Genomic DNA, 23249 nt, shown 5'->3' with positions numbered 1-23249 from the left:
TGACAGGAAAAGACCAAAATGCCCCTAGGGACTAAACTGACTCAGACTGACTCAGATGCAATTTTTGAAATGATTTTTAAACAAAGACTCAACAATGATTTGCAAAACAAGTTGAAAAGACTCAGAGACAATTACAGGGACTAAAATGGGTTCCACTGCAGGAAATGACCAAAATACCCTTTTGTATGATTTTTGAAATAAAATGCAAGAAAAGTAATGCGACGTTTCAGAGAGTTCAAATGACTTGTAATGCAAGAAAAGACAGACAGAGGCAGTAAAATATGTTTAAAAAGAGAGTAAAAATTCAGAGTAAAATAACAGAGAATTGACAAATATCAGTTGTTAAAAAAGAAATTTGAACGAGTATTTTTAGGTCCAAAATCAGGGTATAACAATTGGTCATAAATTTTGGTCTTGAAAACATGCTAAAGTGGATCAAGAGAAAATAATAAAGTGTAATGTAGATGCTACTACTTTCAAAAATAATTCTATCATGAGGTATTGTATGTGTTTCCGAGACTCTACATGAATGTTCTTAATAGGAAAATCAATCTACTCTTGCTAATCTACCTCCGTTCTAGAGGCTGAATCCATAGATTTGCTAGAAGCATGCCAATGGCTATTTCAAACGGAATACAAGCTAAGCTGTCTTGTTCGAAACAGATTCCAAAACGTTGTTTGACGCTCTTGCCACAACCATTACTCCCTCCAATGATCTTATTTATCAACGTAGAAGTCTCTTACTCAATAGTTTCGACTTTGTAGAGTCGTATGTTTGGAGGCAAACAAATAGAATTGCTCATAGTATTGCTAAAACATCACTATCTCACCCTAGACCCCATATTTTTCGTCATGTATCGTCTACTTTGTATCCGTTGATTTTGTATGAAAGGAACTAACTTCGCCTTTGCTAAAAAAAGAAGAAGTTACTCATACTCTTTTTTTTCTCTTTTTCTTTTTTCAATAGAAAAGAAAAGCGGTTCATATAGTAGCATAGATGACTATTATATGAAGGAAAAAAAAAAATAGTAGCAAGAGAGGTGGCTCAAAACTTATTCTTGATTCAGTTATTCATAGTAGAAAGGTGGAACTCTAGTTATAGTTACAAGATAATGCCGTTTTATTCATCGCTCATTATTAGCTATAGCTCCATATATCATACTTGCATAATATTTGATCACTCATTAAAAAGCTCCCAAAATTGAAGAAATAGGCTCCCTTTGTCTCTGGCTTCGACCTTCTTCCCTTTCCCTTTGTTGAGGCTGAGCATTTGCAAAGTAAGATTGTCTCTGATTCTTTAGTAGACTCTCAACATCTTGAGCTGATCCAGGGAATGCTAGCTCTTTCACTGGTCTCTGAATTTGGCTTATCACATTGTCCTCCTCACCTTCAAATTTCCAATCACACAAAAAATAAACATATCTTAATTAGCTTTTTCTTATTCAATTAAGTAGAAGCAAATCTTTTAATTAATGTTAACATGTCATTAAAAATAAAAAATTACTAACATATGCTACATTCAATTTAATTTAATTTTGGTAGGAAACTATTGTAATTAGGCCATACAGAAAGAGACTGAGTGAGAATACAGTATACCAGCAAGGAAGCTCCTCTGGTTGTTCTCAGCATTGATACCAAATCCAAGCAAAGAGAGATCCGACGAAGCTTTTACGACATTTGGATAACCTGCTGGAATTACATAAACATCACCTGGAGTCAACCTAGCCCTGTACCTTTGCACTTGTTGGCTTCTCTCTTCTTCTTGTTCATCTTCCTCATATTCTCTCTGCTCTTGCTGGTTTTCATTTCTTTGTCCCACAAGTTCAAATTCTCCTTTTCCTTCATCAACTACTACTATCACCGTGGCCCTTGAATTGAAGTGTGGCAACAAAAGTGATCCCTAAAATTAAATTTGAACAACTAAATTCATTAATATTTTTAACGATAGTAATTAGTGTCACTTTAATTAATAATAGTCTTTTAAGATAATTTTCGCTCTACCTCCCTAATCTCCGCATTAGTGACTAATATATCCAAGTCTTGAAGTTGTTGATTTTTCTCCGGAGTGATCTCAAAGAAGTTGCCAAACTCGTTGGAATAGATAGGTTTGCGACTTCTCAAGTTGAATGGTGCAGATTCGGAGGATGCACTCCTCCTACTAGAGCTAGATTTGGCATGTCTGCTCAATTCCTCAATCTGTTCCCTTGATACTTTTACTATTACATTTGCTTCCTGGCTCTGCTTATGTCTCCTATCCCTAAGGCCTCTCCTGTGCGGATCTTGCTCCTGCTCTTCTATAAGCACCCTCTCTATCTCCTCATAATTGGCCTATATTTGTAACAATATATGCAAGGACAAGTATTATAATGACTACGTTTTGATAAATGATAATGGTTGAAAATTTATACCATATACTGTATATACAAAAGAAATAAACAAATAGTGTGTTGGTATGCTTACATTGAAGGCAGCCTCCAAAATATTCTTGCTGAATCCAGAGAAGAAGGACTGTTGGTTTTGACTTCCAGACAATGAGAAAGACTGTTGGAAAGGAGTCAAAGACAGAACAATGATAAATGGTAAGAGATCGAATAAAAAGCAGAAAAGAAAATGTGGATATATATGTCTAGATGGTTTTAAATTGTGCATGCAGTTATAATTAGTCAATCACGTTACAGACATTTATATTAAGATAGAATATGAGAAAATGAGACCAATGCGGTATCAATTTCTCTATTGTGATATGTTGTACAGACATCTAGACGATGTTGCATACCGCAATTTAATACATAATACATATGAGAAAAAGTAACATCGCCATATTACCTGAAATTGACCGGGTCTGTTAACAGGGATGGCAAGATCTAATACTCTAAGGTCCTGGTTGTCATCTCGGTTAGCCAAATAAGCAATGCTGCCGGCAGGGAGTTTGATGGTATCACCACGTTCAAGGTTGAAGGAGTTTCTATTGTTTGGGTTCAACACCGTGAGTATGGCTTTCCCTGCAAATTAAAATTAAAGTTAAATATTATTTTAAACTTATTTTTACAAAACTAACTTGTAAGATAAGAAATTATATTTTTATAATACAAATAAAACTACGAAACTAACTTGTAAGGTAATAAATTGATAAATGATTAATTACCACTAAGGACTGCAAGGATGAAGTCAGCATCATTGTGTTGTGGAAGAAAGAGAGTGTGAGGTTTGGAGTGGTATTCCAAAAGGCGATAGTTTTGGAGATTCTCAAATATTTTTGAACGTTTGTCGAACCTTTGAAGGAGACGAATGTGACCATTTTCATTTTCAAAAAGAGTTTGGAAACGGTTAGCATTAAAGAAAAAAGGGTTCTCTTGATCGTGTTGATCGTCTTTAGAAGAGACACAAACTGAGGCTAGGAAAAAAATTCCCAGCAGCATGAAAAGTTGAAATGGAGCTTTGATTGCCATAATGATTTGAATTATTTTCACTTTATATGATGAGAGATGAGTGAGTATTGAGATCAAAGGGTACTATTTATAACTATAGAAATGGTATCTATATGATTAATTTGCACCAACATTTGGCTATGGTGAGACATGCATTTTGACGTGTGTTGAAATGATCAAAATTGAGGTGGAACCATGGTACTGAACTTGGGTGGTGGAGTTTTGTTTGAATTTGATGAACCTGGACATTCTTTTGTATGAGGGGGAGCTTTATAGTATATACAGTATTTGTCTTCATCACTCACCAATGGTTGAATTTTCGATCCTTCCTATGAAATATTGAAGTAACTAGAGAATGCTAGTAGTATTATAATGACTAATGAGAGAACGAAGAAAAGAAAAAGAAAACATAATTACGATCGAACAAATTATTGTAACATTAGCTGATGAGTGTTGGCAAATGGCCAATTATCTCCCGAAAATAACAAGGGGGTTTCAAATGGATTTTTTTTTTCTTTCTTCCTTATATATTTGTCTCAAGTTCTATTTTGGTTCGGTACAAAAAAAAACATGGAATCCTTCATAGTTCTCGAGAAATAAAACACAAAAATTTGTCATTTAGTCTTTGTTTGCGAGTTTGTAGGTGAATGAAGAGGAGGGTTTAGAAGAAAAAAAATGAAAGATTAAGTGGAAGAAATATAAGACATTGGGAGGAGGAGTTTATTTTTCTTCAAAATATAAAACTCTCCTCATTTGAGAAACTAAAAAATTGTATTGGAGGAGGATTCAGAATCGAACCTGAGACCTTGAGGAGGAGCACAAATATAGAGAAGCACTAAATGATGAGGATTTTATTTTATGAAAAAAAAATGAACCCCCAAAGTCTTCCCATCTCAATGTCATATATTTCTTCCACTTGTTCCTTTTTATTTTATTTTTATGTTACAAACTCCACCCCTCCCTTCCCTTCTAAACATGCAAACAAAACCTAAATGAAATGCTTCTAAAAAGTGTGTTGGTAATAATAATTGATGATGATTCGTCATACCTTATTTTAGGGTCTTTTAGAAGTCATTTTGCATTCTTTCTAGTAAGTTTTCTCATGTTATAGTTGAGTTTTGTAATAAATTAAAGAAATGATCATGAAAGAAGAAAATGGCACACACGACCTTGCTGGTACCACATCAAATCCCCCAAACCAAACAATTATGTGGTTGTGCTATGCTTTTTACAAGATGTATCAAGTGATCTCTTTGGGTATGGTCACTACATACATTTTGGTGAGGAGAAACGAGACAAATGATGAAGAAAATTAGAGGAACCAAGTACTGTTTCACGCACGATGGACATGAGGATCTGTGTGTCGTGTAACTTGAAAGGAATTTGAAGTGTTTCACCACTGCCTCATGCGCAATGCAACATGCACGTTGTGCATCCATTTCATAAAATTGTGGGAAAACACGCGTCTATAAAAGGCAATGTCCCATTATTCCAAATATTTGTTTTTGGCACGATCAAAAGCTGAGAAAACTTGTTCTTGAAGGTTGTAGATTTCCGAAAACATCCCGGAGGCACAAATCCATCATCTGATGATCCTATATTCATGTATTGCTCTTCATAAACTCTGTCTATTTTTAATTTAAATATGAGCAATTAGATTTCTAAATTAGGTCAAGTAGATGATCTTCTCTACAATTGCTTTAACCATGTAATATGTTGAATACCTTTGAATATAATGAAATTACTTAATTTCATTCCATTAATACTTGTTTTTAATGTTTTTTTTTGTATGTCTACGAATATTTATGAATCGATCTAGGTCTTGAATAACTATTAACATTAGTTTTTGGAACTCGACCTAATATTAATTGTTCAATCTATAATAGTTTTAGACATATTCTATTACCGTTATTTTTTTTTAAATTGTTTAAACCTTGCATTGTATTTTCTTTTGTTCCTAGTCCGAATCTTGTGTTGGATCATTCTTTCTTCTGTGTATTGTCTTTTGGCTTTTCAAATATATTTCTTCATAATTTAGAAACCTCGTTGAAAGAGGAATCTGAATATGGTTTAGGTAAACTCAGTAACTATTATTATTTTGTTTTTATATTTTTTTTAGCGAACATGCCCACAAGTTCTAGTTTACTAAAAAAAAAATGTTAAAATTGTTAGACTGAATGTCGTAACTAGAGTTTGAATCTCGATTCTTCCACCTGTATTTGTGAGTTTCAGTAGTTATTTGTCATTTTGTCTTCTATCAAATATTTTTATGGGGGTTTCATGCTTGCACCATTATGTGCTTGATAAAGTTACTGATACTCTTGTTTTTTTTTTTTTTCAATAGAAAAGAAAAGCTGTTCATATAGTAGCATAGATGAGTATTATGAAAAAAAAAATAGTAGTAAGAGAGGTGGCACAAAACTTATTCTTGATTAATTTATTCATGGTGGAAAGGTGGAACTCTAGATACAAGATATTGCCGTTTTATTCTCTGCTCACTATGAGCTATGACTCCTTACAGCATACAAGCATAATATTTGATCACTCATTAAAATACTCCCAAAATTGAAGATATAAGCTCCCTTTGTCTCTGGCTTCGACCTTCTTCCCTTTCCCTTTGTTGAGGCTGAGCATTTGCAAAGTAAGATTGTCTCTGATTCTTTAGTAGACTCTCAACATCTTGAGCTGATCCAGGGAATGCTACCTCTTTCACTGGTCTCTCTATTTGGCTTATCACATTGTCTTCCTCACCTTCAAATTTGAAATCACACAAAAATAAACATATCTTAATTAGATTTTACTCATTCATTTAAGTAACCAAATATTTCAATATTAATTTATTTTAAGGGAAATATTTTAATTAATGTTAACATGCACATCAAAAATAAAAATAATTACTATATGCTAAATTCAATTTAATTTTGAGGTTTGTATTTAGAAACTATCACAATTCTGGCATTTAGCATCCTAGTGACTCCACGTAAAATTTCCACAAATGTCGGTCATTTGAATTGACTATGAGACTAATCTCTTTTCGACTGTTTAGGTCGCAACTTAAAGCTCTTCGCCTCTTCTAAAAAGTGTGTTTTGCCGGGATCAAACATTGATCCTCTCCCACAAACTTATCGCTGCTTAATTTAGTTTTGGTTTTGATATATATATATATATATATATATATATATATATATATATATACTTTATTTGATCATTTTTTTTCCTGAAAAATGTTTATTTTTATTTATTTGTTAATCTCCAAAAAATATATTTACAAATTTCATTGTTGCATAAAAAACTTGCTTAAAATTTATTTATTAATCAAAGTTATTTATTAGTTTGTGCAAAACAAACTTGAAGAGACATGTATATAAAATAGTTTACCTGCAAGGAAGTTCCTCTCGTTGTTCTCAGCATTGATACCAAATCCAAGCAAAGAGAGATCCGAGGAAGCGCTAACGACAGTTGGATGACCTGCCGGAATTACATACACATCACCTGGAGACAACCTAGCTCTGTACCTTTGCACTTGTTGGCTTCTCTCTTCTTCTTGTTGTTCATCTTCTTCTCTCTGCTCTTGTTGGTTCTCATTTCTTTGTCCCACAAGTTCAAATTCTCCTTTTCCTTCATCAACTACTACTATCACTGTGGCCCTTGAATTGAAATGTGGCAACAAAAGTGATCCCTAAAATTAAATTTAACAAGAAAATTCATTAATATTTTGAACAACAGTAATTAGTGTCACTTTAATTAATAATAATTTTTTAAGATCATTTTTGCTCTACCTCCCTAATCTCCGCATAATTAACTAATATATCCAAGTCTTTAAGTTGTGGATTTTTCTCCGGAGTGATCTCAAAGAAGTTGCCAAACTCGTTGGAATAGATAGGTTCGCGGCTTCTCAAGTTGAATGGTGCAGATTCGGAGGATCCACTCCTTCTGGAGCTAGATTTTGCATGTCTGCTCAATTCCTCAATCTGTTCTCTTGATACTTTGACTATTACATTTGAATCCTGGCTCTGCTGCCTCCTATCTTTCCTAAGGCCTCTCCTGTGTTGTGGCTCTTGTTCATGCTCTTCTATAAGCACCCTCTCTATCTCCTCGTAATTGGCCTGTATTTGTAACAATATATGCAAGGATAAGTATTATAATGACTATGTTTTGATAATGATTGAAACCATATAATGTATAAATAAATAAATTCTGTGTTGGTATGCTTACATTGAAGGCAGCCTCCAAAATATTCTTGCTGAATCCAGAGAAGAAGGACTGTTGGTTTTGACTTCCAGACAATGAGAAAGACTGTTGGAAAGGAGTCAAAGACAAATCAATGGTAAATGTTAAGAGAATAAATTGTAGAATGAAAATGTGGATATATTATATCTGTATAGAGGGTTTTAAATTGCACATTACGTTACAAACATTTATATATAGAAATAATGTGAGAAAATGTGACCAATGCGTTATCGATTTTTATATTGTGATATGTTGTAGAGGCCTCTAGACGCTGTTGCATACCGCAATTTAAAACCTTAATATGAATACATGATTGGGAGTGATATGAGAAAAAGTAAGAGTGCCATATTACCTGAAATTTACCGGGTCTGTTAACGGGGATGGCAAGATCTAATACTCTAAGATCCTCATTGTCATCTCGGTTAGCCAAATAAGCAATGCTGCCGGCAGGGAGTTTGATAGTATCACCGCGTTCAAGGTTGAAGGAGTTTCTGTTGTCTGGGTTCAACACGGTGAGTATGGCTTTCCCTGCAAATTAAAGTTAAATTTCATTTAATCAAACTTATTCTTACAAAAGTAACTTGTAAGATAAGAAATGATATTTTTATATATTCAAACAAATAAAACTACAAAACTAACTTGTAAGATAATAAATTGATAAATGATTAATTACCACTAAGCACTGCAAGGATGAAGTCAGCATCATTGTGTTGTGGAAGAAAGAGAGTGTGAGGTTTGGAGTGATATTCCAAAAGGCGATAGTTTTGAAGATTCTCAAATATTTTGGAACGTTTGTCAAACCTTTGGAGGAGACGAATGTGACCATTTTCGTTCTCAAAAAGAGTTTGGAAATGGTTAGCATTAAAGAAAAAAGGGTTCTCTTGATCGTGTCGATCATCTCTAGAAGATACACAAACTGAGGCCAGGAAAAAAATTCCCAGCAGCATCAAAAGTTGAAATGGAGCTTTGATTGCCATAATGATTTGAATTATTTTCACTTTGCTATGATGAGAGATGAGATGAGGGAGTATTGAGATCAAAGGGTATTTATAGGAATAGAAATGGTAGCTATATGATTAACATGCACAAACATTTGGCCATTTTGTGGCATGCATTTTGACGTGTGTTGAAAGGAACAAAATTGAGGTGGCGAAAATGAAAAGGAACCATGGTTCTGAACTTTGGTGGTGGAGTTTTGTTTGAATTTGATGAACCTGGACATTATTTTGGATGAGGGGGCAGCTTTAAAAATTTGTCTTCAATCCTCATAACTCAGTACCAATGATTGGATTTTCCATCTTGCCTATGAATTACTATTTAAGTAAATATAGAGAATGCTAGTATTATTACGAGAGAACCAAGAAAAGAAAAACATAATTACGATTGAACAAATTATTGTCACATTAGATGATCAGTGTGGTCGATTATCACCAGAAGATAACAAGTTACAAATGGAGCTTTTTCTTCCTTATATTTTGACTGAAGTTAAATTTTGGTTCTCGAGATATAAAACACAACCTTTTGTCCTTTACTAAATAAATCAAACATGGCGTGCTTAATCATGCATAATATATGTAAGGTCTGCGATTTAAACCCCGACCACCACAAAAAAAAAAAAATCAAACATACTAGTCTTTTGTTAATCTTTTTACATAATTGAATTTTTCGGCGTTGTTGAAGGGTGACAAGGTTGATGTGACATATTAATATACGATGAAGAATAAACTAGGAATGTAAGAAAAACATAATACAACATTAAAATAATACTCAGGGTTGAAATTTGAGGTCTAACTCATCCTCACAAAACCAAATTTGTAAGGTGAGGAGTGCCTCTCTTTATAAACTCCTATCAAGAGTGTTATCTATCTGAAGTGGGTTTAAATCCAACCCTTCAAAGCCAACACAATGAAGGTGTTGGTTGCTGTAATGAAGACTAACCAAAGGTCGCAATTTAGGCGACTAGGGGCGGATCACAATTAAGGCGGAATTTCCAACACACCCCCTCACGCTTCAGCCTGGCCAAATGGGCCTGAAGCGTGGACGATGCGGGAAGCCCAACAATAAATCTAGGATAGTCTCTTTTTTTTTTTTTTTTTTTTTTTTTTTTTTTTTGTGTCCGGGGTTCTTGAACCCCAGACCTTGCATATATTATACATTGTCCTTACCAACTGAGCTAAGCTCACAGTCTCTAATACCATGTTGAAATTTGTTGGAAATTACATTAAATTAGATAAATAAAAGTAACATATGCTAGCGATAGAGACTTGTCATATCGACCTGTTTGTTATAGATTTTAAAAAATAGATTTTTCTTTGTATTTCTAAAAATGAATTTTTTAGAAATTTACTAAAAAATAGTTGAAATTATTTCAAACTCATTTGAAGTAAGATAAAAATGAGATTTTTTTTTGAAGAAAACAAAATGGAATATATTTTAACCACAAAGCTATCCCACCAGCATAAGGTGTGCCAGAGAAATAGACAATAATTACATCAATGTTCTACGGACAATGAGATAGACAACATGATAACTAACCATTTCCCACACAATGAAAAGGGTTTTGGCTCCAATCATAAAATTTATAATAAAATGAAATAGAATTAGCTTTAAACCACGAAAAGGAAATGAGCTTAATATTTTCTAACAGCTGATGCATAGTGCTTTCTTTAGCACGAAAAATTCTAGCATTCATTTCCTTCCAAATTACCCAAATGCTTGCAAACCATAATAAGTGCATAAAAGAGCATCTGAATATAGCAAAACCTGAAGAAATACGAAACTGAAGATAATGATTCGAAATTGATAAAGGGTTTACCAAAGGAACACTTAACCAATGATGGACAAGATACCAAACCTGCCCAAACACATCACAATGTAAAAATAGATGATCCTCCGATTCAGACAAACCGCAACCAGAAACACACCCCCGGGCATCTTCCTGAATGATATTTCCTTCGAGATAAATTGTCCTTTGTAGGCAACCTATCCCGAAACATACGCCAAGCAAACACAGACACCTTAAGCGGGACATCTTTCCTCCATATACTAGGCACAACCGCTATAGATGCAGAAGGCATGCCAGTCAAATCGGCCAGAAGAGAATGATATGCTCCTTTAACCGTATAACCTGCTATTGGATCCGGCACCCAAGAAGATAAAAATGAGATTTTGACATTCATTAATTTAAATATTCATTGTTAGTGATTTTACATAGTAAAAATCACATATTTTTTCAAGGTGACATATTTCAAAAATGAGTTTTACGAAAAGTTATTTGAAATAGCTTTGTTTTAGAGATTTTTTTTTTCAAAATTTTAGCATAAAAAAATTATAAATAAACGATGAAATACTTAAAATTACATTTTTAAAAAAACTATTTAAACGAATTTTTCATTCGAAACTTCCTTTAAAAATTTCTTTGTTAAAAATTGTAGCAAAATATATTACACTATAAAAATCTATTTAAAAAAAAGCTAAAACAATCAGGCCATATGCCAACATAGGGTAGACACATTTATAATAGGGGCATTTTGATCATTAATTCTCAAAAAAGGACAGACACATAATTTTTTTGTTGTTGTTAGGAGGTCAGAAAAAAATTCCACAATTTAGTTCTTAATCTGTGTTTTAAAATTCTTATAATCAAAACAATTGCATCTCCAGTTCTTTTTCTTCTATTGAATAATCAAAATCATATGGTTTGTTCTAACTTTGCCCTAGCTCGCTCTTTTTATTTTATATTTCTACGTAAAAAAGACATTCTTTCTTGTTCTATCTCAGTTTTTGTTGTTTGTATTGTATTTAAAATTTCCTACTTGTTTTGCAGGCTGTATTTTGTTGATATCACAATTTTTTTATTTTCATGTTGTATTTGTTTGACCACCTTGATTTAGATTTGTTGGTTTTGTCTAAGGATATCAAAATCGATTTTTTTTTCTTTATTCAGGTCGAGAGGGAAGAGCAAAATCAAAAATCGTAAATCACAATCAAAATCGAAGGATTTTACTTAACTACTTTTATAGAATCGATAAAAGAAATCCTAAAATCACAATCAAACTCGATGGATTTTACCAAAACAAAGATAATGTTAAATATATGTTATAAATTGTATAAATGACCCAGTATAAAGTCCACAAAATAGTTATACATAAATGACTAAAAAAATGGACAAAATCTTTCAAAACCCTTTAAAATTCTATGATTTTGTATGAATTTCACGATTTTGATGCAATTTTACTAAGATTTTGCCTATTTTGAGATTTTGCTATGGATTTGAGTCGAAGGTGAATAAAATCACAAAATCCTGGATTTTAGGATTTAAGTTGGGATTTTGACAACAATTTTGTCCAAAGGAGACCTTCCTATGAAATTTTAAGATGTGCATGCTAAATCAATATAATCTCTTGAGGCCTTTAGGAAAACATAGAATTGTTGTTTCTGTCGGAAGAAGCTTCTTTGAATTTGTTTTTACTTCTGTTGAAGGTGTCCAACATGTTTGTGCCATGGTTTCTTGCAGCCTTAAACATGGTTTCCTCAAATTATTTTCTCAAACTCCCAACTTTAATCTAAAGAATCACAAACATACAAAAATGCAATGGTGGGTTTGTTTTCTGGGACATGACTCCAAAATATTGACGTCTTAAGATTATTTTTGCCCTCTAAATAGATCTTTGAATCTTTCAAATATTTTACAAGAGTTCTAATTTGACATTGATTCATCTGATAAAATTAGAGATAAAATGTGGGTTTCTTGTTAATGTTGAATATGAAAATCGGTCACTTTCTTGTTTGCAATATCATAGCATTGGTCATAACTTTTCGTACGTCATGCTAAAGTGGATCAAGAGAAAATGATCCCTTATGAGAATACTAAATGTATGGTAAATAAATTCATTTATGTTCAGAATGATGGTTTGACTAAAGAAAATGCTTCTATAGTGTGTTGATAATGATTCTCATTCTTGCTAAAAGAAAAAATGATTCTCATTCAAGATTTGTGGATTCCACAAATCTTGAATGAGAATTTAAGTTGAACTACTAAAAATGATATTCTTGAAAGGATTTCAGACATGTATATTATAGGTTCTTGGTTATAGGTAAACAATGTTAAGAATCACAATACCTCTTCTAATTTGGATGCAGATTTACATTCAAGGACTAAGGTTGCTAATTTGGCATCCCAATATTATTGTTATTGTTGTAATTTTTAAAATATGGCTTGAATTAGATACTTTGAAACTTATAAAGAAATAATTGGAATTATGAAAATTCACCATTGAACCACTTTCCATAGCTTTTATTGAAATGGTAAGAACAAGATTTCAAGAGTTTCTAGGTGTAAAGGATGATTAGAAAAACTTAGATTACAACCCTAACAATAGCCACTAAAGTTGTAATATTTCATGCATTCTGTAGCCATTAAGACATAATTGTGCTTATTACTGCCTGAAACCATTAGAAATAAAAAGCGTAACCAATGAATTGCTGACTTGTGTGTTCGTGATATTACATCTTTTCTTTGCCTACGGTTTAATCATTTGGCTGCTTTGATAGTGAGTTGTTCTGCTATGGTTTCAGGCTTTTGGCATCTTTGGCAGCTTTGTCTGCGTGAAGCTTCGGTTGGTTGTCCTAATGGTGCTTCTTGTTTTGGTCACCAAGTGGTGGATTGTTGTTGTTCCTTTGGCCTGTATTGATTTCTGTACTGCAGTTGTATTTCTATGGCCTGTCTTGTCTTTTCTCTTATCTTGGATTCATCTTGTGCTTTGATAAGAGGGTTTTAATAAATTTTTGCAGATAAAAAAAGGTATTTATGTGTGCTTCTTTTTTAACCACAAAATTATATTTTAAAACTAGAGAATTTCATAACTTTAGTAAATTACTTTACATAACACAAAATATTATAAAATTTTATGGGTGTCTTAAAAGAAATATAGTTTAAGGACATATATCCACCATTTATACTTGATTAAGTCATTCTTACTCATTCTGTAGGGAAAAATATCTTTCGTTCATACTCATAGTAGCAGAGAGGAGGTGGCACAAAACTTGTTCTTGATTAATTTATTCATAGTAGGAAAGTGGAACTCTAGTTATAGTTACAAGCTAATGCCGTTTTATTCATTGCTCACTATGAGCTTAGAGCATACAAGCATAATAAGCATTAAAACGTTCCCGAAATTGAAGAAATAGGCTCCCTTTTTCTCTGGCTTCGACCTTCTTCCCTTTCCCTTTGTTGAGGCTGAGCATTTGCAAAGTAAGATTGTCTCTGATTCTTTAGTAGACTCTCAACATCTTGAGCTGATCCAGGGAATGCTAGCTCTTTCACTGGTCTCTGAATTTGGCTTATCACATTGTCCTCCTCACCTTCAAATTTCCAATCACACAAAAAATAAACATATCTTAATTAGCTTTTTCTTATTCAATTAAGTAGAAGCAAATCTTTTAATTAATGTTAACATGTCATTAAAAATAAAAAATTACTAACATATGCTACATTCAATTTAATTTAATTTTGGTAGGAAACTATTGTAATTAGGCCATACAGAAAGAGACTGAGTGAGAATACAGTATACCAGCAAGGAAGCTCCTCTGGTTGTTCTCAGCATTGATACCAAATCCAAGCAAAGAGAGATCCGACGAAGCTTTTACGACATTTGGATAACCTGCTGGAATTACATAAACATCACCTGGAGTCAACCTAGCCCTGTACCTTTGCACTTGTTGGCTTCTCTCTTCTTCTTGTTCATCTTCCTCATATTCTCTCTGCTCTTGCTGGTTTTCATTTCTTTGTCCCACAAGTTCAAATTCTCCTTTTCCTTCTTCAACTGCTACTATCACTGTGGCCCTTGAATTGAAGTGTGGCAACAAAAGTGATCCCTAAAATTAAATTTGAACAAATAAATTCGTAAATATTTTTAACATTAGTGTCACTTTAATTAATAATAGTCTTTTAAGATTTTTTTTGCTTTACCTCCCTAATCTCCGCATAATTCACTAATATATCCAAGTCTTGAAGTTGTGGATTTTTCTCCGGAGTGATCTCAAAGAAGTTGCCAAACTCGTTGGAATAGATAGGTTCACGGCTTCTCAAGTTGAATGGTGCAGATTCGGAGGATGCACTCCTTCTAGATGCAGATTCGGAGGATGCACTCCTTCTAGAGCTAGATTTGGCATGTCTGCTCAATTCCTCAATCTGTTCCCTTGACACTTTGACTATTACATTTGCTTCCTGGCTCTGCTTATGTCTCCTATCCCTAAGGCCTCTCCTGTGTCGTGGCTCTTGCTCCTGCTCTTCTATAAGCACCCTCTCTATCTCCTCGTAATTGGACTGTATTTGTAACAATATATGCAAGGACAGGTATTATAATGACTATGTTTTGATAAATGATAATGGTCGAAAATTTATACTATATATATATATATACAAAATAAATAAATAGTGTGTTGGTATGCTTACATTGAAGGCAGCCTCCAAAATATTCTTGCTGAATCCAGAGAAGAAGGATTGTTGGTTTTGATTTCCAGACAATGAGAAAGACTGTTGGAAAGGAAGAACAATGATAAATGGTAAGAGATCGAAGAAAAAGCATAAGATCAAATGTGCATAAAAGCATAAAAGAAAATGTGGATATATATGTATAGATGGTTTTAAATTGTGCATGCAGTTATAATTAGTCAATTCCGTTACAAACATTTAATATAAGATCAAATGTGCGAAGATGAGACCAATGCGGTATCAATTTCTATATTGTGATATGTTGTAGAGGTCTCTAGATGCTGTTGCATACCGCAATTTAAAAATGTAATATGTATACATGACTGGGAGTGATATGAGAAAAAGTAACAATGCCATTTTACCTGAAATTGACCAGGCCTGTTAACGGGGATGGCAAGATCTAATACTCTAAGGTCCTCGTTGTCAGCTCGGTTAGCCAAATAAGCAATGCTGCCGGCAGGGAGTTTGATGGTATCACCACGTTCAAGGTTGAAGGAGTTTCTGTCGTTCGGGTTCAACACAGTGAGTATAGCTTTCCCTGCGAATTAAAGTTAAATATAATTTTAAACTTATTCCTACAAAACTAACTTGTAAGGTAAGAAATGATATTTTTATATATACAAACAACTAAACTTCGAAACTAACTTGTAAGGTAATAATTGATAAATGTTTAATTACCACTAAGCACTGCAAGGATAAAGTCAGCATCATTGTGTTGTGGAAGAAAGAGGGTGTGAGGTTTGGAGTGATATTCCAAAAGACGGTAGTTTTGGAGATTTTCAAATATTTTGGAGCGTTTGTCGAATCTTTGAAGGAGACGAATGTGACCATTTTCGTTTTCAAAAAGAGTTTGGAAACGGTTAGCATTAAAGAAAAAAGGGTTCTCTTGATCATGATCGGATCTAGAAGAGACACAAACTGAGGCTAGGAAAAAAATTCCCAGCAGCATCAAAAGTTGAAATGGAGCTTTGATTGCCATAATGATTTGAATTATTTTCACTTTGATATGATGAGAGATGAGTGAGTATTGAGATGAAAGGGTACTATTTATAGCTTTAGAAATGGTAGCTATATGATTATTTGCACCAACATTTGGCCATGGTGTGACATGCATTTTGACGTGTGTTGAAATGAACAAAATTGAGTTGGCAAAAATGAAATGGAACCATGGTTCTGAACCTGGTTGGTGGAGTTTTGTTTGAATTTGATGAACCTAGACATTCTTTTGTATAAGGGGGAGCTTTATAGTATATACAGTACTTGTTTTCATCACTCACCAATGGTTGAATTTTCCATTCTGGTCCTATGAATTATTCAAGTAACTACAGAGAATGCTAGCATTATTATGAGAACCAAGAAAAGAAAAAAAAACATAATTACGATCGACCAAATTATTGTGACATTAGATGATCAGTGCTGTGGTAGATTATCACCAGAAAATAACAAATGAGTTCCAAATGGAGTTTTTTCTTCCTTATATATTTGACTGAAGTTTTATTTTAGTTCTCAAACACAACCTTTTGTCCTTTACTAAATAAATCAAACATATTAGTCTTTTGTCAATCTTTTTACATAATTGAATTTTTGGGCGTTGGTGAAGGGTGACAAGGTTGATGTGTGATATATTAAAATACGATGAAGAATGAACTAGGAATGCAATTTCATTGAAAAATATAATACAACATTAAAATAATACTAAGATAAAATTACATTAAATTAGATAGACGAAAGTAACACATGCGGTAGAGACTTGTCATAATCTATTCAAGACTTAACGGATAAAAAAGTGATTCTAATTCAAACTCTTGTTCAGCAAACATGTCTTTTTATATATCCGTGTTAGTCTCGAGTAGTTTATATTTATAATAGTAATACAAAAATGTTTATCAGATGCCAACATAGGTCGGTCATATTTATAATAGGCATTTTGATCATTAAATCTCAACAAAGGACAGACACATCATTTTTTTTTGTTAGGAAGTCAGAAAAAAATTTCACAAGTTGGTTCTTAATCTGTGTTTTCAAATTCTTATAATCAAAAAATTTCATCAACATTTCTTTTTGTTCTAGAGATAAAATGCGGGATGAAAGAGAAGTATTTGTTTTCCTTGTTAATGTTGAATATGAAAATCGGTCACTTTCTTGTTTGCAATATCATAACATTGGTCATAACTTTTCGTCGTGTAAACATGCTAAAGTGGATCAAGAGAAAATGATCCCTTGTAAGAATACTAAATGTATGGTAAATAAATTCATTTATGTTCAGAAGGATGGTTTGACTACAGAAAATGCATCTAAAATGTGTTGATACTGATTCTCATTCAAGATTTGTGGATTCTACTAAATGAAAAGAAGTGTTTATGGGGAAGTTGTTGTTTTGATACCTTGCATCACGAAGAAATGAATTCGCAAATGGTTGAAAAAATTGGTTTAAAAAACACCGTGATAGGAAAAGAACAGAAAATAGTAATGAGAATTCGCAAATGGTTGGACATCATAAAAAAAAAAAAACTGTCCCATTATATCCGGCCGGCAAGCAAGTTTATTGGCTAAAATTGTTTCGCTATCCGCTCGGCACATATAGCAATACTCATTTTTAAAATATTGCTTGAATAATAATAATAAGATTGAATTATGAAAATTCATCATTGAACTGTTAGGTAAAAATTTATTCTCATTATTGAATATGGTTTGGTACAAGACTGCTATATATAGCAAACTGAGATACACTACAAAACTGAGTTACTTGCAAGCTAAGTAACTTCTAAAACTAACTTGTAGCAAACATATCTCAACATGAACTGCTTTCCATAATTCGAAGACAAATTGGAAACTACTCACTATCATAGTGATGAGAAAAATCAAAAGTAAAAAGAAGAAAAGGAGTAAAGAAACATAGTTTTTATTGAAATTGTAAGAACAAGATTTCAAGAGTTTCTATGTGTAAGTAAAGGATGATTAGAAAAGCCTAGATTACAACCCTATACATAGCCACTAAACCCATAACAATGCAGTAAGCTAGACACAATTGTGCTGATTATTACATGAAAGTTGAAACCACTAGAAGTCAAAAAGCATAAACGACAATTATGTGGCTGTAATGAATTGCTAACTTGTGATATTCCAGCTTCTCTTGATTTTTGGCAACGGTTTAATTTTAATCATTTGGAAGTGAGTCTGTGACAGCTTTTGTCTGCGGTTTTTTCTGCTAGTGGTTTAGTTTTTCCAGACTGTAGTGATGTCCCTGTGACTGTTGTATATTTTATGTTCAATTAGTTATAGTTTGCTTCTTTTGTAATTTACCTAGTTGGTGCTTCTTGTTTTGGTCACCAAGTGGTGGATTGTTGTTGTGGCTTTGGCCCTTGTTTTATTAGGTGTCTTAAAATCGCAAACAGGCCAACAGTAGAAAATCTATAATCAAGTTAACTAAAATATACTTTAAGGACATATATCCTCCATTTATGCTTGATTAAGTTATTCACTCTTTCAGTAGGGAAAAATATTGTTCATTCTCATAGTGGCAGAGAGTAGTATTAAAAAAAAAACAGTAGCAGAGAGGAGGAGGCACAAAACTTATTCTTGATTAATTTATTCATAGTAGAAAGGAGGAACTCTAGTTACAAGATAATGCCGTTTTATTCTTTTCTCATTATGAGCTATAGTTCCTTACAGCATACATGCATAACATTTGATCACTCATTAAAAAGCTCCCAAAATTGAAGAAATAGGCTCCCTTTGTCTCTGGCTTCGACCTTCTTCCCTTTCCCTTTGTTGAGGCTGAGCATTTGCAAAGTAAGATTGTCTCTGATTCTTTAGTAGACTCTCAACATCTTGAGCTGATCCAGGGAATGCTACCTCTTTCACTGGTCTCTCTATTTGGCTTATCACATTGTCCTCCTCACCTTCAAATTTCCAATCACACAAAAAATAAACATATCTTAATTAGCTTTTTCTTATTCAATTAAGTAGAAGCAAATCTTTTAATTAATGTTAACATGTCATTAAAAATAAAAAATTACTAACATATGCTACATTCAATTTAATTTAATTTTGGTAGGAAACTATTGTAATTAGGCCATACAGAAAGAGACTGAGTGAGAATACAGTATACCAGCAAGGAAGTTCCTTTGATTGTTCTCCGCATTGATACCAAATCCAAGCAAAGAGAGATCCGAAGAAGCAGTTACGACAATTGGATGACCTGCCGGAATTACATAAACATCACCTGGAGACAACCTAGCCCTATACCTTTGTACTTGTTGGCTTCTTTCTTGTTGTTGTTCATCTTCCTCATATTCTCTCTGCTCTTGCTGGTTTTCATTTCTTTGACCCACAAGTTCAAATTCTCCTTTTCCTTCTTCAACTGCTACTATCACTGTGGCCCTTGAATTGAAGTGTGGCAACAAAAGTGATCCCTAAAATTAAATTTGAACAAATAAATTCATAAATATTTTTAACGATAGTAATTAGTGTCACTTAAACTAATAATAATCGTTTAAGATAATTTTCGCTCTACCTCCCTAATCTCCGCATAATTGACCAATATATCCAAGTCTTTAAGCTGTGGATTTTTCTCTGGGGTGATCTCAAAGAAATTGCCAAACTTGTTGGAGTAGATAGGTTTCTGGTTTCTCAAGTTGATTGGTTCAGATTCAGAAGATTCACTCCTTCTGGAGCTAGACTTGGCATTTTTGCTCAGTTCTTCAATCTGTTCTCTTGATACTTTTACTATTACATTTGCTTCCTGGCTCTGCTGCCTCCTTTCATCCTTCCTAAGGCCTCTCCTGTGTTGTGGCTCTTGTTCATTCTCTTCTATAAGCACCCTCTCTATCTCCTCGTAATTGGACTGTATTTTGTAACAAGGACAAAGTAAATATTTACACACATTAAATAAAACCATATAGTATATACTAAATAAATTGTATCTGTTGTATACTTACATTGAAGGCAGCCTCTAGAATATTCTTGCTGAATCCAGAGAGGAAGGATTGTTGGTTTTCACTTTCAGACAATGAGAAAGACTGTTGAAAAGGACTCAAAGACAAAAATCAAAGGTAAGAGATGAAAAAGTAGAACAAAAAAAAAACATCTACCATGCATGTTTAGATGTTTTTAAATTGAACATGCAGTTACAATTACATTGTGAATATTTATATTAAGATAAAATGCTTGAAAATGCGACAGACATCAATTTCTAGTTTGATGTTGTAGAAACCATTAAAATTGTTATATATACGCGGTTGTAGTCTGCAGTTTAAAACTATGATATATATACCAAAAAACTAAGAGTGATACATTGAAAAAATACAAGTGCCATATATATTACCTGAAATTGACCGGGCCTGTTAACGGGGATGGCAAGATCTAAGACTCTAAGATCCTTGTTGTCATCTCGGTTAGCCAAGTAACCAAGGGTTCCAGCAGGGAGTTTGATGGTATCACCACGCTCAAGGTTGAAGGAGTTTCTATTGTTGGGGTTCAACACCGTCAGTATGGCTTTCCCTGCAATCAAGTAAAATAAGAAATGTCATTCTTTATAAAAAATTTAAAAAGACCTTGTCACTTTTCAATATATAGACTTTTCTATAATGATTAAATTATTTAAAATAAAATGAACAGCAAAATAATTAATTACCACTAACGACTACAAGAATGAAGTCAGCATCATTGTGTTGTGGAAGAAAGAGGGTGTGAGGTTTGGAGTGATATTCCAAGAGTCGGTAGTTTTGAAGATTTTCAAATATTTTGGAACGTTTGTCAAACCTTTGGAGGAGACGAATGTGACCATTTTCATTCTCAAAAAGAGTTTGAAACCTGTTAGAGTTAAAGATAAAGGGGTTCTCCTGATCTTGATCAGATCTAGAAGAGACACAAATTGAGGCTAGGAATACAATTCCAAGCAGCATCAAAAGTGAACAAGGAGCTTTGATTGCCATATTGATTTTTGAAATAATTTCACTTAATTTGCTAGCTATTGATGATGAGTGTTGAGATGAAAGGGTACTATTTATAGCTATAAAGTTTGAAATGAAAGTTATATGATTGATTACATGCACGAACATTTGGCCATGGCGTGACATGCATTTTGACGTGTGTTGAAATGAACACAATTGAGTTGGCAAAAATGAAAAGAAACCGTGGTACTGAACTTATGGTGGTGGATTTTTGTTTGAATTTAATGAACCTGGACATGCTTTTGGAAAAGGGATACCTTATCACTCACCAATGGTTGAATTTTTGGGCGTATGAATGAATGACAAGTTACTAGAGAATACTAGAGATCAATGTTAGTACTCTTCTATGGTGCTGATCGACAGAACCAAGAAAGAAAAAAATCAAATCAAATCAAAACAACGTTGAACAACTAATAATTATTTTATCACCACAAACTATCTGTGTGTTTCAAATGAAGTTTTTCGTGTCCAATATATATTTATGTATGGGACATGACCAATTCACATTACGGTATCAAACTTAACCATATGACACCGTTGATAATTTTTTATTGTGTAATCATTTTTTTTTAGGGATTTATTGTGTAATCGTTGGATCAAAAGATATTAGTATAAAATAAATTATGTCTACAAAATTTTAGATTAGTCGAAAATCTTTTGATATGTGAATAAGATACGTTAAAATTAACTTGTTTTTTAAAAGTTCATAAGACTTTAATTTTAACGTATTTAATTAACATATCAAATGATATTTTATTATTATAAAATTTTGTAGACATGATTTATTTAAATGTTCTTTTGGTCTCTTAAGTATTTATTTAGTATCGCTTTGGTCTCATAAGTAATAAAATGTCCGTTTAGGTCCCTTAACTTTATTGAAAGTATCGGTTTGGTCATTTCTGTTAATTTAATTCAAAAAAACGTTAAATTTTGGTCCCTTATCTTATTTAATTAGTATTAGTTTGGTCCCTTAACTTATTTAATTAGTATAGTTTGGTCCCTAAACTTAACGTTTTTTTGAATTAAATTAACAAAAAGGATCAAACCGATACTTTAAATGAAGTTAAGGGACCTAAACGGACCTTTTATTACTTATGAGACCAAAACGATACCAAATAAATACTTAAGGGACCAAAAGAGCATTTAAGCCTTTATATTATTATATCTTTTAATCTAATGGTCGATTTTGTAATCATAGTATGAGGAGAATTTTACTTGAGGGTTAGAAAAACCGCTTAATATGAGGAGAATTTTATTTTAGATACTCGTTTTTTACTCTAGGTTTATGTTCCTCAATATATTTTTGGCCCCCTATGTATCAAAAAGTTGCGATTTTGACCCCCTAATAAAATAAAATACAAAATCGCCTCTTAAGTATTGCACATTTTGCAGTTTTGGCCTTCTAGGTCAATTTTGACAAAGTTAATGCACACGTGGAAGTCACGTGTGTAATTATTATTTTTTAATTAATTTTTTTGCTTTTTTAATAATTAAACAAAAAATACATGTGGCGTTCATGTTAGCTTTGACTTGGTCAAAATTGATTTGGGGGGCCAAAACTGCAAAAGGGCAATACTTAGGGGGCATTTTTGTATTTTATTTTGTTATGGGGCCAAAATCGCAACTTCTTGAAACATAAGGGGTAAAAACTGCAATTAAGCCTATATTTTTTTTTAACAAGATGTTCCTCAATATTTTATTTTTCCTTTTTTGTTAATAAGCTTTTACCTTATAAACAACTAACTTAAATTTTTTTAGTTGTTTATGGTTTTTTTTTTTTTTAGTAATTGTTCTTTATGGTTTTTTTTTTACCAAGTTAATACAAACATTTGCATCAGTACTCCTTTCCATCCAACCTTATTAAACATTGCTTATATGGTTATTTTAAAGCGAATGCAGCAAGTCCACATCAGCAAATTAAACTTTTTTTGGTTAAATTTTATTAAAAATAAAAATTGTAAATGTAAAATATCATCTTGTTCATCATTTTATTCATCATTCCTCCTAAAAAAAATCCAGAAAATGAAAAATTAAAAACTGAAATTTCTCAATCATCTTTCAACATATATATCCATATAATCTTTTTTTTTTTTTTTGAAAAACTCCACAAAATTGCAATTTAAAAATCTAGGGGTTCTTTAA

At 32.8% G+C, this 23249-nt stretch overlaps 4 protein-coding genes across 4 annotated transcripts; all 4 read right to left on the bottom strand.

The window, feature by feature from the left end:
• Positions 1-1041: 1041 nt before the first annotated feature.
• LOC11406088 (provicilin) lies at positions 1042-3495 on the bottom strand. The gene is made up of 6 exons (XM_003624102.4): positions 3146-3495; positions 2827-3002; positions 2461-2541; positions 2002-2328; positions 1597-1900; positions 1042-1387 (listed from the first exon to the last, which is right to left on the bottom strand). The coding sequence occupies exons 1-6, from the start codon at positions 3447-3449 to the stop codon at positions 1185-1187; spliced, it is 1395 nt and encodes a 464-aa protein (XP_003624150.1). The 5' UTR covers positions 3450-3495; the 3' UTR covers positions 1042-1184.
• Positions 3496-5839: 2344 nt separating this feature from the next.
• LOC11411322 (provicilin) lies at positions 5840-8687 on the bottom strand. The gene is made up of 6 exons (XM_003624101.4): positions 8332-8687; positions 8011-8186; positions 7644-7724; positions 7208-7534; positions 6807-7107; positions 5840-6179 (listed from the first exon to the last, which is right to left on the bottom strand). The coding sequence occupies exons 1-6, from the start codon at positions 8633-8635 to the stop codon at positions 5977-5979; spliced, it is 1392 nt and encodes a 463-aa protein (XP_003624149.1). The 5' UTR covers positions 8636-8687; the 3' UTR covers positions 5840-5976.
• Positions 8688-13692: 5005 nt separating this feature from the next.
• LOC11413747 (provicilin) lies at positions 13693-16187 on the bottom strand. The gene is made up of 6 exons (XM_003624098.4): positions 15832-16187; positions 15516-15691; positions 15115-15195; positions 14629-14985; positions 14231-14534; positions 13693-14021 (listed from the first exon to the last, which is right to left on the bottom strand). The coding sequence occupies exons 1-6, from the start codon at positions 16130-16132 to the stop codon at positions 13819-13821; spliced, it is 1422 nt and encodes a 473-aa protein (XP_003624146.3). The 5' UTR covers positions 16133-16187; the 3' UTR covers positions 13693-13818.
• A 2527-nt stretch (positions 16188-18714) lies between these two features.
• On the bottom strand, positions 18715-21140 carry LOC11409693 (provicilin). Its single transcript, XM_003624097.4, has 6 exons — positions 20789-21140; positions 20480-20655; positions 20094-20174; positions 19670-19999; positions 19265-19568; positions 18715-19055 (listed from the first exon to the last, which is right to left on the bottom strand). The coding sequence occupies exons 1-6, from the start codon at positions 21087-21089 to the stop codon at positions 18853-18855; spliced, it is 1395 nt and encodes a 464-aa protein (XP_003624145.3). The 5' UTR covers positions 21090-21140; the 3' UTR covers positions 18715-18852.
• Positions 21141-23249: the final 2109 nt, after the last annotated feature.

Source organism: Medicago truncatula, chromosome 7 (assembly GCF_003473485.1).
Source record: "Medicago truncatula cultivar Jemalong A17 chromosome 7, MtrunA17r5.0-ANR, whole genome shotgun sequence".
NCBI lineage: Eukaryota > Viridiplantae > Streptophyta > Magnoliopsida > Fabales > Fabaceae > Medicago > Medicago truncatula.
This window is presented reverse-complemented; position numbering and strand designations above follow the sequence as displayed.